General features: G+C 40.6%; 1 protein-coding gene across 3 annotated transcripts; it reads right to left on the bottom strand.

Annotated features, from left to right (window-relative positions):
* Positions 1-6130: 6130 nt before the first annotated feature.
* Positions 6131-10066, bottom strand: LOC115173598 (uncharacterized). 3 transcript variants are annotated; one of them, XM_029731849.1, is made up of 10 exons: positions 9179-10066; positions 8980-9066; positions 8592-8696; positions 8244-8342; positions 8072-8119; positions 7876-7956; positions 7536-7777; positions 7161-7207; positions 6302-6371; positions 6131-6214 (listed from the first exon to the last, which is right to left on the bottom strand). In XM_029731849.1, the coding sequence occupies exons 1-9, from the start codon at positions 9290-9292 to the stop codon at positions 6331-6333; spliced, it is 864 nt and encodes a 287-aa protein (XP_029587709.1). In that variant the 5' UTR covers positions 9293-10066; the 3' UTR covers positions 6131-6214; positions 6302-6330. The 3 variants fall into 3 exon arrangements, with proteins under 3 accessions (XP_029587709.1, XP_029587711.1, XP_029587708.1); XM_029731851.1 differs by lacking the exons at positions 6131-6214; positions 6302-6371 and having other exon boundaries at positions 7068-7207; positions 9179-9247; positions 9390-9467; positions 9705-10066; XM_029731848.1 differs by lacking the exons at positions 6131-6214; positions 6302-6371 and having other exon boundaries at positions 7068-7207; positions 9179-9467; positions 9705-10066.
* Positions 10067-14049: the final 3983 nt, after the last annotated feature.

Genomic DNA, 14049 nt, shown 5'->3' with positions numbered 1-14049 from the left:
AAGCACGGTGATGGCAGCGTCATGTTGTGGGGGTGCTTTGCTGCAGGAGGGACTGGTGCACTTCACAAAATAGATGGCATCATGAGGTAGGAAAATGATGTGGATATATTGAAGCAACATCTCAAGACATCATTCAGGAAGTTAAAGCTTGGTTGCAAATGGGTCTTCCAAATGGACAATGACCCCAAGCATACTTTCAAAGGCAAAATGGCTTAAGGACAACATAGTCAAGGTATTGGAGTGGCCATCACAAAGCCTAGACCTCAAGCCTATAGAACATTTGTGGGCAAAACTGAAAAAGCGTGTGCAAGCAAGCAGGCCTACAAACCTGACTCAGTTACACCAGCTCTGTCAGGAGGAATGGGCCAAAATTCACCCAACTTATTGTGGGAAGCTTGTGGAAGTCTACCCAAAACGTTTGACTCAAGTTAAACCATTTAAAGGCAATGCTACCAAATACTAATTGAGTGTATGTAAACTTCTGTCCCACTGGGAATGTGATTGAAAGAAATTAAAGCTGAAGTAAATCATTCTCTCTACTATTATTCTGATATTTCACATTCTTAAAATCAAGTGGTGATCCTACCTGACCTAAGACAGGGAATGTTTACTAGGATTAAATGTCAGGAATTGTGAAAAACTGAGTTTAAATGTATTTGGCTAAGGTGTATGTAAACTTCCGACTTCAACTGTATATGAGAGAAGCCATAAGTTGCAAAACAAGTGATGGCTAATGTGACCATGTCACGGACCACATTAGCAAGAAAGGATGCTTTCTTCAGGACCTCCATTGAATGTTGGTTTGCAGAGCTCCTCCATAACTCTATAGAACTCCACAATATTGTTTTCTCTATTTCACCCTCACTTCAAAATCTTAATTAAACTAATCCCCCGTGAAGTAGTTAAATGCTTAATTCCCTTCATGGCTCTTAGGCTGCATGTAAATATTCTCCCAAGGGGCTACAGCACAGAAAATAGCATCATTTGATCATGAAGAGGAGAAAATAATTGTGTTCCTCTTGTGCATTGCTCATTCCCCTTTTGTCTGCACATTAAGTTTAAATTGATTTGAACACGTTCGGATCGTACACAAGGATTGTGAGAGATTTAATGGGACTCAATGCTGCTCCTAATAGCACCTTGAATTTGCTAATGTGGTTGTTTATATATTTCCAAGAAAATGACTTTATATTTTATTTCAGACATATGAAATATTTGTAGCATCAACGTGAAAGAGCTTTCAGAGATAATGATGACTTATCTTTTAGCCAAAAGATCAATGGCCAAACCCATTGAAGATGGGATAAATTGCATGCACAATTGCATGCAGATAAATTGCATGCACATACAGTGAGCTCCAATAGTATTGGGACAGCCACAAATGTGTTGTTGTTTTGGCTCTGTAGTAAAAGGTATTTGGTCCATATTGATAGCACAGTAATGACTACATCAAGCTTGTGACTCTACAAAGTTGTTGGATGCATTTGCTCTTTGTTTTAGTTGTGTTTCAGATTATTTTGTGCCAAATAGAAATTAATGTTAAATAATGTATTGTGTCATTTTGGAGTCACTTTTATTGTAAATAAGAATATAACATGTTTGTAAACACTTCTACATTAATGTGAATGCTACCATGATTAGTGATAATCCTTAATGAATCGTGAATAATGATGAGTGAGAAAGTTACAGAGGTATAAATATCATACACCCCAGAAATGCTAACCTCCCCTGTTACTGTAATGGTGGGAGGTTAGCATGTCTTGGGGGTATGACATTTGTGTGTCTGTAACTTTCTCACTCATCATTATTCCCGATTAATTAGTAGTGACTGGGTGTATTGGTACACCAGCCAAAGTGTAATTAATAACTTCACAATGCTCAAAGGGATATTCATTGTCTGCTTTTTTTTACCCATTTTTTTACCCATTTTTTACCCATCTTTGCGAGGCATTGGAAAACCTCCCTGGTCTTTGTGGTTTAATCTGTGTTTGAAATTCACTGCTGGATTGGGGGACCTTACAGATAATAGGGAGGAGGTCAGAGACCTGGCAGTGTGGTACCAGGACAACAACCTCTCTCTCAATGTGAGTAAGACAAAGGAGCTGATCGTGGACTACAGAAAACGGCGGGCCGAACAGACCCCTATTAACATCGACGGGACTGAAGTGGAGCGGGTCGAGAGTTTCAAGTTCCTTGGTGTCCACATCAACAACAAACTAGAATGGTCCAAACACACCAAGACAGTCGTGAAGAGGGCACGACAAAGCCTATTCCCCCTCAGGAAACTAAAAGGATTTGGCTTGGGTCCTGAGATCCTCAAAAGGTTCTACAGCTGCAACATCGAGGGCATCCTGACCGGTTGCATCTCTGCCTGGTACAGCAATTGCTCGGCCTCTGACCGCAAGGCACTACAGAGGGTAGTGCGTACGGCCCAGTACATCACTGGGGCTAAGCTGCCTGCCATCCAGGACCTCTACACCAGGCGGTGTCAGAGGAAGGCCCTAAAAATTGTCAAAGACCCCAGCCACCCCAGTCATAGACTGTTCTCTCTTCTACCGCATGGCAAGCGGTACCGGAGTGCCAAGTCCAGGACAAGAAGGCTTCTCAACAGTTTTTACCCCCAAGCCATAAGACTCCTGAACAGCTAATCAAATGGCTACCCGGACTATTTGCATTGTGTGCCCCCCCCCAACCCCTCTTTTTACGCTGCTGCTACTCTCTGTTTAGCATATATGCATAGTCACTTTAACTATACACTCATGCACATACTACCTCAATTGGACCAACCAACCAGTGCTCCCGCACATAGGCTAACCGGGCTATATGCATTGTGTCCCACCCACCACCCCCTCTTTTATGCTACTGCTACTCTCTGTTCATCATATATGCATAGTCACTTTAACCATATCTACATGTACATACCACCTCAATCAGCCTGACTAACCGGTGTCTTTATGTAGCCTCGCTACTTGTATAGGCTCGCTACTGTATAGCCTGTCATTTTACTGTTGTTTTATTTCTTTACCTACCTATTGTTCACCTAATACCTTTTTTCCCCCGGCTTAAGCGAGGTGTAATTTCAACAGGTTACTCCTCTGGCCCAGAATCTAGAATATGCATATTATTAGTCGATTTGGTTAGAAAACACTCTGAAGTTTCTAGAACTGTTTGAATGGTGTCTATGAGTATAACATAATTCATATGGCAGGCAAAAACCTGAGAAAATTCCAAGCAGGAAGTGAAAAGTCTGAGAATTGTAGTTCTTCTTTTGATGCTCTATCAGTGTCTGTGGGGGACGTTGCACTTCCTAAGGCTTCCATTGGCTGTCTAAAGCCTTCAGAAAGTGGTTTGAGCATTTTCCTGTCACTGGGCAGATAATAGGAGCTCAGTTTCTGAGTGGTCTGCCTGGCAACAAAGGGATTGGATATGCTCGGTCCCGCGAGCGCGCTCCTCCTTCTTTTTCTTCTTGAATGAATATGCTATTGTCCGGTTGGAATATTATCGCAATTTTACGTTAAAAATACCATAAAGATTGATTTTAAACAGCGTTTGACGTGCTTCTAAGTATGGTAATGGAACATTTTGACTTTTCGTCTCTGAGTTTAGGTTGCCCCGAACTTGGCAGGTGTCTGAATAGCTCACCGTGATGACTGAGCTATGTACTCAGAATATTGAAAAATGTGCTTTCTCCGTAAAGCTATTTTAAAATCTGACACAGCGGTTGCATCCAGGGGTAGTCTATCTATAATTCTTAAAATAATTGTTATATATTTTGTCAACATTTATGATGAGTATTTTTGTAAATTGATGTGCACATTCACCGGACGTTTTGGTGGGAATACATTTTCTGAACATCACGCGCCAATGTAAAATGCTGTTTTTGGATATAAATATGAACTTTATCGAACAAAACATACATGTATTGTGTAGCATAATGTCCTAGGAGTGTCATCTAATGAAGATCGTCAAAGGTTAGTGCTTCATTTAGCTGTGTTTTTGGTTTTATTGACACATGTCCTTGCTTGGAAAATGGCTGTGATTATTTTTGTCTATGTACTCTCCTAACACAATCTAATGTTTTGCTTTCGCTGTAAAGCCTTTTTGAAATCGGACAATGTGGTTAGATTAACGAGAAGTGTATCTTTGAAATGGTGTAAAATAGTTGTATGTTTGAGAAAGTTGAATTATGACATTTTGTTGTTTTTGAATTTTCCGCCCTGATATTTCACTGGCTGTGTCCCGCAGGTGGCCCATAGAAGTTAAACGTGATAACCCTCGCAAGGCTGCCGGCCCAGACGGCATCCCTAGCCGTGTCTTACATTTACGTCATTTAGCAGACGCTCTTATCCAGAGCGACTTACAAATTGGTGCATTCATCTTATGATATCCAGTGGAACAACCACTTTACAATAGTACATCTCTATCTTTTTTTGGGGGGGGGGGGGGGGATCATATCACCTCTACCTTACCTGACACCCTAGACCCACTTCAATTTGTTAACCGTCCCAATAGGTCCACAGGCGACTCAATTGCATCACACTGCACACTGCCCTAACCCATCTGGACAAGAGGAATACCTATGTAAGAACGCTGTTCATCAATTACACCTCAGCAATTAACACCATAGTACCCTCCAAACTACACTTGTGTGTGTATAAGGTAGTTGTTGTGAAATTGTTAGATTACTTGTTAGATATTACTGCACGGTCGGAACTAGAAGCACAAGCATTTTGCTACACTCGCATTAACATCATCTAACCATGTGTTTGTGACCAATAAAATTTGATTTGATTTTTTGGACATGATGTAAAATTGGTTTCAGATTGACAGGTAATGTTTAAATGCAAAATACTTTATTTTATGTTTGGGATCCTCAGCTCAGTTTGGGACCCTTAATCCAGGCTGGACAGGAGGAAGTCAACCTGCATTTCTAGATTCACCATCACCTGCCACGAGAGCCTCTGTGGGCTTTCATAGATGGACTCATCGAGGTTGAAGATGGAGTCCAACCACGCCTTCATCTGATCCTGACGACAACAGACACATCAACTATTATTTAATGACCAACTACAAAGATAAGGATGAACAAACCATCACACACAGTTCAGGATAGAGAGAGAGAGAGAGGGAGAGAGAGAGAGAAATGCACCTTAATGAAGAGGTAGAAGTTCCCAGCAGACTCTGTCCAGGCTTCTCCAGGAGGGTGAATCCTCATTATCACTTCTATGAGCAGATAAAAGAAGGTACCAGGCCTCTGGAGAAGGAACAGGGGACATGAGTGGGTGTCTACAGACCTGGTATGGCTACAGTGTGGATAGGGTAGATAAACAACAGGATGTTTACATTATTAGGGCCACTTACAGATGTTGGAATAGATGTTTTTCCTTCCAGAAGGCTTAGTAGAACAAATTCATAAAATACATCCGTGAAGTTGATGTGGTTGATCTGAAGTCAAACAAATAAGATAATTACATCATTTTCATTGACAAGCACTTTAGAAAGTGTCATTGAGTAGATGTTGGATGAGCAGATGGTGCCTGCAGCTAACGCTCAAGCTTGTATGTAAACCTACTCCTACAAGAGCCATCTCCAGCTCTAGTCGCTCCCTGTTTGCTGGCTCATTAATGAAGTTCACCAGGATGTCATAGGCCTGCTGAAACTGCCTCACATCCTCAAAACAAAACAATCATAAAATTCCTTAGAACTTGGATCATAAACTCAAAGATTCAGCTCTGTAATTCTGATTGTTTGGCTTGTAAGACATTGGAACTTTTCAACTAAACCTTACAAATCACTATTGCCTAAATGTAAGCCACTGGGCAAAGACTGGTTGAATCAACGTTGTTTCCTTGTCATATCAACAACAAAACTGTAATGTGATGATGTTGAATCAACATGGAAAACTGATTGGAATTGAAAAAAGTCATCAACGTATTTTTTTCACCCAACTTTTAACCTAAGTCCAATGACATGGTGCATTTAATTTATTGATTTCACATTCAATTCACATTAGTTGACAACTCAACCAAATGTAACTAAAAACTACACGCTGAAATGACGTCTGTGCCCAGTGGGAACTATATATCTGGTCTGATGAATGCTGTACAATTATGTGAATGGTTACCTGCTGGTTGAGCTAGGACAGTCCACTCAACACCATCCTCCCAGCGTGGGTGAGGTAATTAAGGGAGTTACTGTCTGAAGATGTCAGAGCCTGTGAGAACAAGACAGTACATTTAGAAATAGTACACAAATGTACATCAAATGAAAAACAAAAGGTGGTAAATTCACACTTTCTCACCTCCATAGCACGTCGGATACCGGCCAGCCTCAGAGAGAAGTTGGTTGTCCCTTGGATTCCAAAGTAACTCCTGTAAATAGAAATGTTTAGTAATAAATGTGCAACATAAGAAGCTAAAGCATACATTAATGCCATGAGATTAAGATATCCTTTTATGTTACAACTGCAGGATTGAGAAAAACCATACCAATGTAGGATCTTAATTTGATCACTCTTTTGTCACTGAGAAACTTGTAGTGTATTTCAGTTATAAAAAGCATTTTAAAGTTTGTAATTTCCACTTGGAAAGTTCAGACTTGACTTGCCCTAACGGAAAATCTATCAACCCCTACAAAATGTAAATTATAATCCACATAATAACTAATATTTCCTATGCCAAGAGTGTGGAAAGCTGTTATCAAGGCAAAGGGGGGCTATTTGAAGAATCTTAAACATAAAATATATTTTGATTTGTTTAACACTTCTTTGGTTACTACATGATTCCATATGTGCTCTTTCATAGTTTTGATGTCTTCACTATTATTCTACAACGTAGAAAATAGTAAAAACAAAGAAAAACCCTTGAATGAGTAGGTAGGTGTTCGAAAACTTTTGACCGGTAGTGTATAGAAAGTGTTTCAACTCTATATCTGAAATGCTAAAGGTGTCTTCTTTTTTAAGACGATATCCATGTGTGGGGTGTAGACTTTTGTTTCAAAGTAGATTTGTTAAAGACTACTAAGAAACACTGTGTGACCCCGATTTAGCCCACTGCAGTAAAATGTTATTAAGGTCCTACATCTGTATAGCTACAATATAGGGGCAGACTATTTCAAAGCAAATGTTTTTACTATAGATGAACACATGACAGCAAACTCACCACAGCTGGGGCACATCTGCAGCATTATGTTGCTCCTCCACAAACTCCTAAAACAGACATCACATTAACATCAACTCTGGGCTCCCAAGGTAAGCCAGTTAAGAATTTGTTCTTATCTGACTTACCTAGATAAGTAAATAAAATAAATAATAAACTGCATTTCACCTGCAACTGAAACGGACAAAACATTCAGTGACATCATAACAATACTTTCATCTTGACCTAAAAACTGGACCCTATACAGACAATACAAACCTGTTGATACCAAAACACTGTGTTTGGAACACAATGACACTTAGACACACACCTGTACACACAAGTACAAATGTCAGGAAAACAAAGAAAAAGGGTTATTGACTGTAGAAAGAGTTTTACCTGAGGAGTGCTGTCAGGGGTCTGGTCCTGGGCCTGGTCCTGGGTGAAGTGGTAAGGTGGAGGGGAATCGGAAGGGAACGGGGAGGCGGAGGGGGAGGTGGAGAATCCTGGGGGAACTGGTGAGAGGAGCCAGAGGACGGCTCATGAGGGATGGTGATAATGTCAGAGGTAGAGAACTGATACGCCATCATGCCATCCCCCCTCTCCTGGAACCCCTCCACTGTGGTGGAGATATCCACCTGCTGTTTAACAAACAACACCGTCAGCCCAACCACAATGTTGAAAACCCCTCAACCAAACACTGAAATAAATCCTACCGCAGAGAAACAACGAGGCATACCTGGGCGTCCTCATAATAGGTGAACTCTGACCTCGTCTTGACGAGGCAAGACCTGAGTTCATGGATCCTTCTACCAAGGAACTAAAAGATAGGATAGAAATTCAAATGTATCATCTCATTTTGTCAACATTTATTTAAATAGGTAAATGGACATTTGCCACTTTCCATTTTTTGTTATGAAAGTGTTAGACTGTACCTTAATACCAGTCACCTCCATGTTGGTGAGGACCACCTGGACAATACCCTTTCAAAGAGACACAGGGAAAAATTACATTTCATTCAGGAAATATAAGTAGCCCTATATTTTGTGCATCATTTGACACAAATCAGGTGCATTTGAGATGAAAGATCAGTTGAGAATCTCTCACCCATGGGTCCAGGATTTTTTCCTGAATGACTCTGCTCCACCACAGCTGTTTCTCCACTCCCCTCACAATGCACAGGTGATGCATGTCCTCTTCATTTTGCTATAAAGAAAAACAGCTTCAGTCTGCACACCTCTCTGTATATTTTAGCTGTAGATTTCTATATCATTTGGCAAGCGATTTCAGTTTGGACTATCACCACTGGCAGTGATATAGAGCCAACATGATGTTCGTACAACAACTTTACCCTAGGTTTCAATTAGGACCAGATATACAAAAGAAAACCCAGAGACAAATGGGAGTTAAAACACACAGGTGTGTTCACAAATGTTAAGAATATGTCTGAAGTACCTGCACTCGTCCATAACGGATTATCCAGGTATGGAAATGAAATGAACCCCAGTTCCCAACCAGCTGCATCTTCTCATAGGGAAAACCAGAGTCTTCACTATTTGGCTGCAAAACAAAGACATCCCTTAATTGTAGAGCTTTCTCTGAGATTAATAATAAACAGACCAAGGGATTAAAGCCAGACAGGGCCACTGCCCAACCTCCTCATCCACATACTAAGGAACAAGAATGACAGACTGGTAGCCTATAGGAGTGACAGACTGGTATAGGGAGGATCACAAGAGGAGGCCACTGCATTATAGATTCTAAAAGAATTGGCAGTTGAACTACACAGGTCTGTGTTCAAAGGTTAAGGAAACATCTGAAGTATCCGCATATGAATGGATACCTGTTCAGTTTGAGAAGACAGTTCCTCCCACACCATCCTCCCAACAAGAGTGAAACAGATGAGAACAGGCTGATCCATCATGAACATCTGGGAGAAAATGAGGGAACAGAGAGCAAAGTATTTCACTACTATAGTGGATACTGAAGGTAATCCTTCCTGTTAGATAAAATGAGCTTTGTCCAATAATCTGCATGGTTACCTGTGTGTTTAACACTGCCAGCTCTCTCACTAACATCCTCCCAGCAAGGGTAAGGTTATAAGTCAGCTGCTGTTGTAAAACATATGGAATATGTTTACAGAAATGTATTTCCATATTGTTCTTCAGAAAACGTCATGTTTGTGTTTAAGCTACATAAATCAGTCATAAGACCAGAGAGAAGACAAGAGAGTATCAGTACTGTTGGACTTACAGAGCTGGGAACCCACAGAGGTCCAGACCAAGGGACTAAAGCCAGACAGGGACGCTGCCCAACCTCCTCATCCACAAACTAAGGAATAAATCAGGATCCATTCTCGAGTCAGTAAAATTACAGTTTGAATTGATTGTTATTGAACCAGTCCTGATAATGAAGCAGTATTGTTATAGCCTGGGTGCCAGGCGGTTTCAGCTCTCTGACAACTCCTTATGGGATTGTCATGCAAATACCATTTTGCCACGATGGAATTGGCAAGAGAGCAGAAACCAACCGGTACCCAGACTATTGATAGGCCTACAGTATTCTTACCTGAACAAGGACTGGGTCCTCCTGGTCCAGGGTGGGATCATGATCTTTATGAATAAACAATAAAGAATTATTTTCTCTAAGTTGAACAAATACTACAAGACACCAAACATCTGTCCATGTAGTTAGGCTGATCTTATAATTGAATTGTGTTTATATTGTATGATATCACATTGTATTTACGTGTCTGCATAATGTACCAATATGTTCAATTAAACCTCAAGAAAAGGTTTGGTTTCAGAGGAGCATGTTGGTTTGTTGTTGTTAATAGTGGAATTATTAGCCATCATCATGTCAACAAATGAGCCCTAAATGGCACCCTATTCCCTATTTAGTGCACTACTATTAACCAGAGCCATTTGACCATATAACTATGGGCCCTGGTAAAAAGAAAAATAGGGAATAGGGTGCCATTTTAGACGACGCCTGAATATAGTTTCAGTCTGGACTATATACAGTATGTCAAAAAGTAAGGAAGACCACGGAACTCTTCATATCATTCATTAAAATGCCATCATTTGTATGGCATGTTCAATGGAAACCATGTTTAAAAACTTTCCATTGAACTTTCCATACAAATAAAGGCATTTTAATTAATTATATGAAGAGTGCCTTGGTCCTCCTTTCTTTTTGATGACCAATTTACCCCTTTTACCAAAGAGCACCTTCTGTCTACCACAACCTACTATTGTGTACCTTAGCAGCGCTTCCCTTCCTCCTTTTGTTCTACACGTTTATACAGTCAGTATTGTTATTTAGACATTGTAAAATCTGTAAATGTACCCTCCTCAACCGTGACAACACGGTCCACGGTCTCCACGGTGGCCGGTTCATCCTCACCGACGCCGTAATATGTGTTATAAAAGTAGACTGCCGAACCCGTAGCGATCACCAGACCAGCTGCACACAGAAGCGGTCGCTTACGGAGCAATCTCAGCGTGGTCGCTTTCAAAAAACTACTGAACGTAGACCTACTCATTATCACCCTTCATACTGCAGTGTTTTGACCGAGTTCAAGACCATATGACACTTTCTTAGAATTACAGGGTTTTATAGGGAACCATTAATACGTCAAATGATTCCAATCGTCGTGGTTGGCAATGTCACAATGGGATGAACATGTTTACCAATCTGATTAAAAAACACTCAACAGTGACATCAATTAAATTGCATGTTGGGGACGATTTGGGAGTTTATAAAATTGTGAACTATGAACCATGGTTTAGAGAGCAGTGAAGTAGAGCAGTTTAGCAAATACATATGGCTCTAACTAGGAGTAGAAAAAGGGGCTGCGCCACAATGCATAATGCGCTCTCCATGGTTCTGAAAAGGAACATTCTTTCTAGGCCGAGTCCACTCACTGAACCACTCTCACTTTCACATTCAATGTGTCAAAGCGTTCAACCTCCACGCATGGGACTAAAACATCATTCAAATGAAAATTAAGATCCTAAATCTGTATCAAAACATCCTGTGTAGAGGGGTGGGGGGATTGTGGCAGATATCACAGGTAATCAGCCTTTGTAGGTCTGAATATGAGGAAGAGATAGTTCAAAGGGGATGAGCCGATAATATGGACTTGTGGAACTGTCCATGAAAAAATGAGGTGCAAAAAACTACATTTAGAGGCTGAGTCATTGTGTAAAAGCCAAGTTTACTCATGAAGTTGAAGTTAATCCAAACATTGACAATTCAACTGGGTGTCCATAGGCATGATCTCACTCAAGGTAATAGATACAGTATGTATAACAAAATAATAAGTTAGCATTGCTGCCTTATTGAGACCTGAATTATGGTCTACCCATGTGCTATTGGCTAACCCTATGCCTAATCCAGTCACTTGATGTTGAAAATCATTAGGCATCAGCCAATCAAAGCAGCCAAACATCTCCCATGTCCATGTCTAGCACAGTCCAAGAATAATTGACTGCTTGTTGTTTTTGGCACTACTTCACATTTAATTGTCCAATATATTTTGTGTAAGATTTGATTTCTTCTTCGAACACTTGGAAACAAGTTTCTCAGGAAAGATTCCAACACAGAAGGTCATGTTGTAAATTGAAATTGTCAGCCTTCGTGTTTGAGCTTCTCGGACAGCTAACTATTAGCTCTGTTAGCTTTAGCTTACATTGACCCACCAGGAAATTTGACCTTCACTGTTTGAAGGAGTGTGTCATCTGAATGTTTGAGGCCAAGCCATTTTAAGGAATGGAAAGACAGTTACTGCATACAGAGTACTGGTAGCCAACTTCTTCTATTTCATTTTAATGTCTCCTTATGGCTGTTCAACACAGGAAGTAAGACTCTTCCGTAAAAAGGTGCCACACATTTTGAAACAAAACAGCCAGACTTGTGATGTAGGTCAGGTTTCATGTCTTTCAAGGAATAACACGAGAGAGCTGTGCAAATGCACTTCAACATTTTCACTGTGCCAATTTATAGCCACAGTGTTACAATTGGCAAATAAGTGATCAAAATGTTAATCATAAGGTAAAAGACTAGTCTTACAGAGCTGCTTTCATACTGTGTGGTGTTTATTATTTTTCTTTATTTCACCTTCATTTAACCAGGTAGGCTAGTTGAGAACAAGTTCTCATTTACAACTGTGACCTGGCCAAGATAAAGCAAAGCAGTGTGACACAGACAACAACACAGAGATACACATGGAATAAATAATAAACAAGCCAATAACACACTAACAAGTCAATGACACAGTAAAAAAGTAAAAAAGTCTATATACAGTGTGTGCAAAAGGCATGAGGTGGTAGGCAATAAATAGGCCATAGTAGCGAAGAATTACAATTTAGCAGATTAACACTGGAGTGATAAATGAGCAGATGATAATGTGCAAGTAGAGATACTGGTGTGCAAAAGAGCAAATAAAAACAGTATGGGGATGAGGTAGGTAGATTGGGTGGACTATTTACAGATGGACTATGTACAGCCGCAGCGATTGGTTAGCTGCTCAGAGAGCTGATGTTTAAAGTTGGTGAGGGAAATAAAAGTCTACAGCTTCAGGAATTTTTGCAATTCGTTCCAGTCACTGGCAGCAGAGAACTGGAAGGAAAGGCGGCCAAATGGGGTGTTGGCTTTGGGGATGTGTCTGAACTAGACAAAGCCTCACACCTGAGATCCACATTACTTATTTTATCAGGGTCTATTCAAATCAGAAGAGGAGCAAATAAGTTGATGCGGTATCTGTAACCTTTGTCATGCAAAACAGGCAGTTACTGATGGGGGTGGAAAATGGACATTATGTGCAAACCCAGAAGCGTAACCATTAGACATGCAAACTTGAAGGGATACGCAAGAGAGTTTCCAGTGTGATTTCCCACATACAGTCTCTGACCTACTTAACAGTCTGATGGCTTTGAGATAGAAACTGTTTATCAGTCTCTCAGTCCCAGCTTTGATGCACCTGTACTGACCTCGCCTTCTGGATGATAACGGGCTGAACAGGCAGTGGCTCGGGTGGTTGATGTCCTTGATGATCTTTTTGGCCTTCCTGTGACAGCGGGTGGTGTAGGTGTCCTGGAGGGCAGGTAGTTTGCCCCCCGGTGATGCGTTGCGCAGACCTCACTACCCTCTGGAGAGCCTTACGGTTGTCTGTTTTTTGGACCTTACTTGCTTATCTCTTTTTCCATGTGGTTTCTTTCTTCATAGACTCCATGAAATGATGACTGTTTCCTAAATATTTGTCTAATGATTCATTTTGTGTATGGTTTCCTCGAAACTAGTGTGGCTCAACTTACCCCTTTGGCTCATATTACCCAACTCTCCCCTATGCAGATTTTGAATAAATATGGGGTTCAAATCATCATTGGTCATCTGAGTTTTGATACAAGCCTCTGCTCTGAGGGATTAAATCATCATCATATCTAATGGATGTTGGAAGAATAATTCTGTCCAACCTGATACAAGATGAGTAGGGGTTCCACAACACAAGAAGTAGATTATTTTAGGACTTTTATTGTAGCGTTCTATAATAATAATACAGTTGTCTAGGTAATAGTACTGATTGTAAATTCATCAGATTTGAAAGAAGCAACATGAATGTCTGGTCAACTACAAGAGACAGCAAGTAAACCTCCTCCAGGTGCAATAAGCCTTCTCGACCACTAGAGGACAGCATTGATTTATTTTTCACAGCTATGGCTACTAATAGGATAACCTGTTACATTAATGACATATACTGTAACTGGATTGACAAGTTCATTAATGTCAAGAACAATGTCTGCATATCTAGTCTCACAATGCAAGCAGGTGATGCATGCTCACCTTATTTCCTGGGGCCATTTTCTGTGGAATGCCTGAGGTTGCTGTCTTTCTGACGCTTCCTGTTTCTTTC

Source organism: Salmo trutta, chromosome 34, assembly GCF_901001165.1.
Source record: "Salmo trutta chromosome 34, fSalTru1.1, whole genome shotgun sequence".
NCBI classification, from domain to species: domain Eukaryota; kingdom Metazoa; phylum Chordata; class Actinopteri; order Salmoniformes; family Salmonidae; genus Salmo; species Salmo trutta.
Note: the sequence above shows the minus strand (reverse complement) of the source record. Positions and strands in the feature narration are given on the sequence as shown.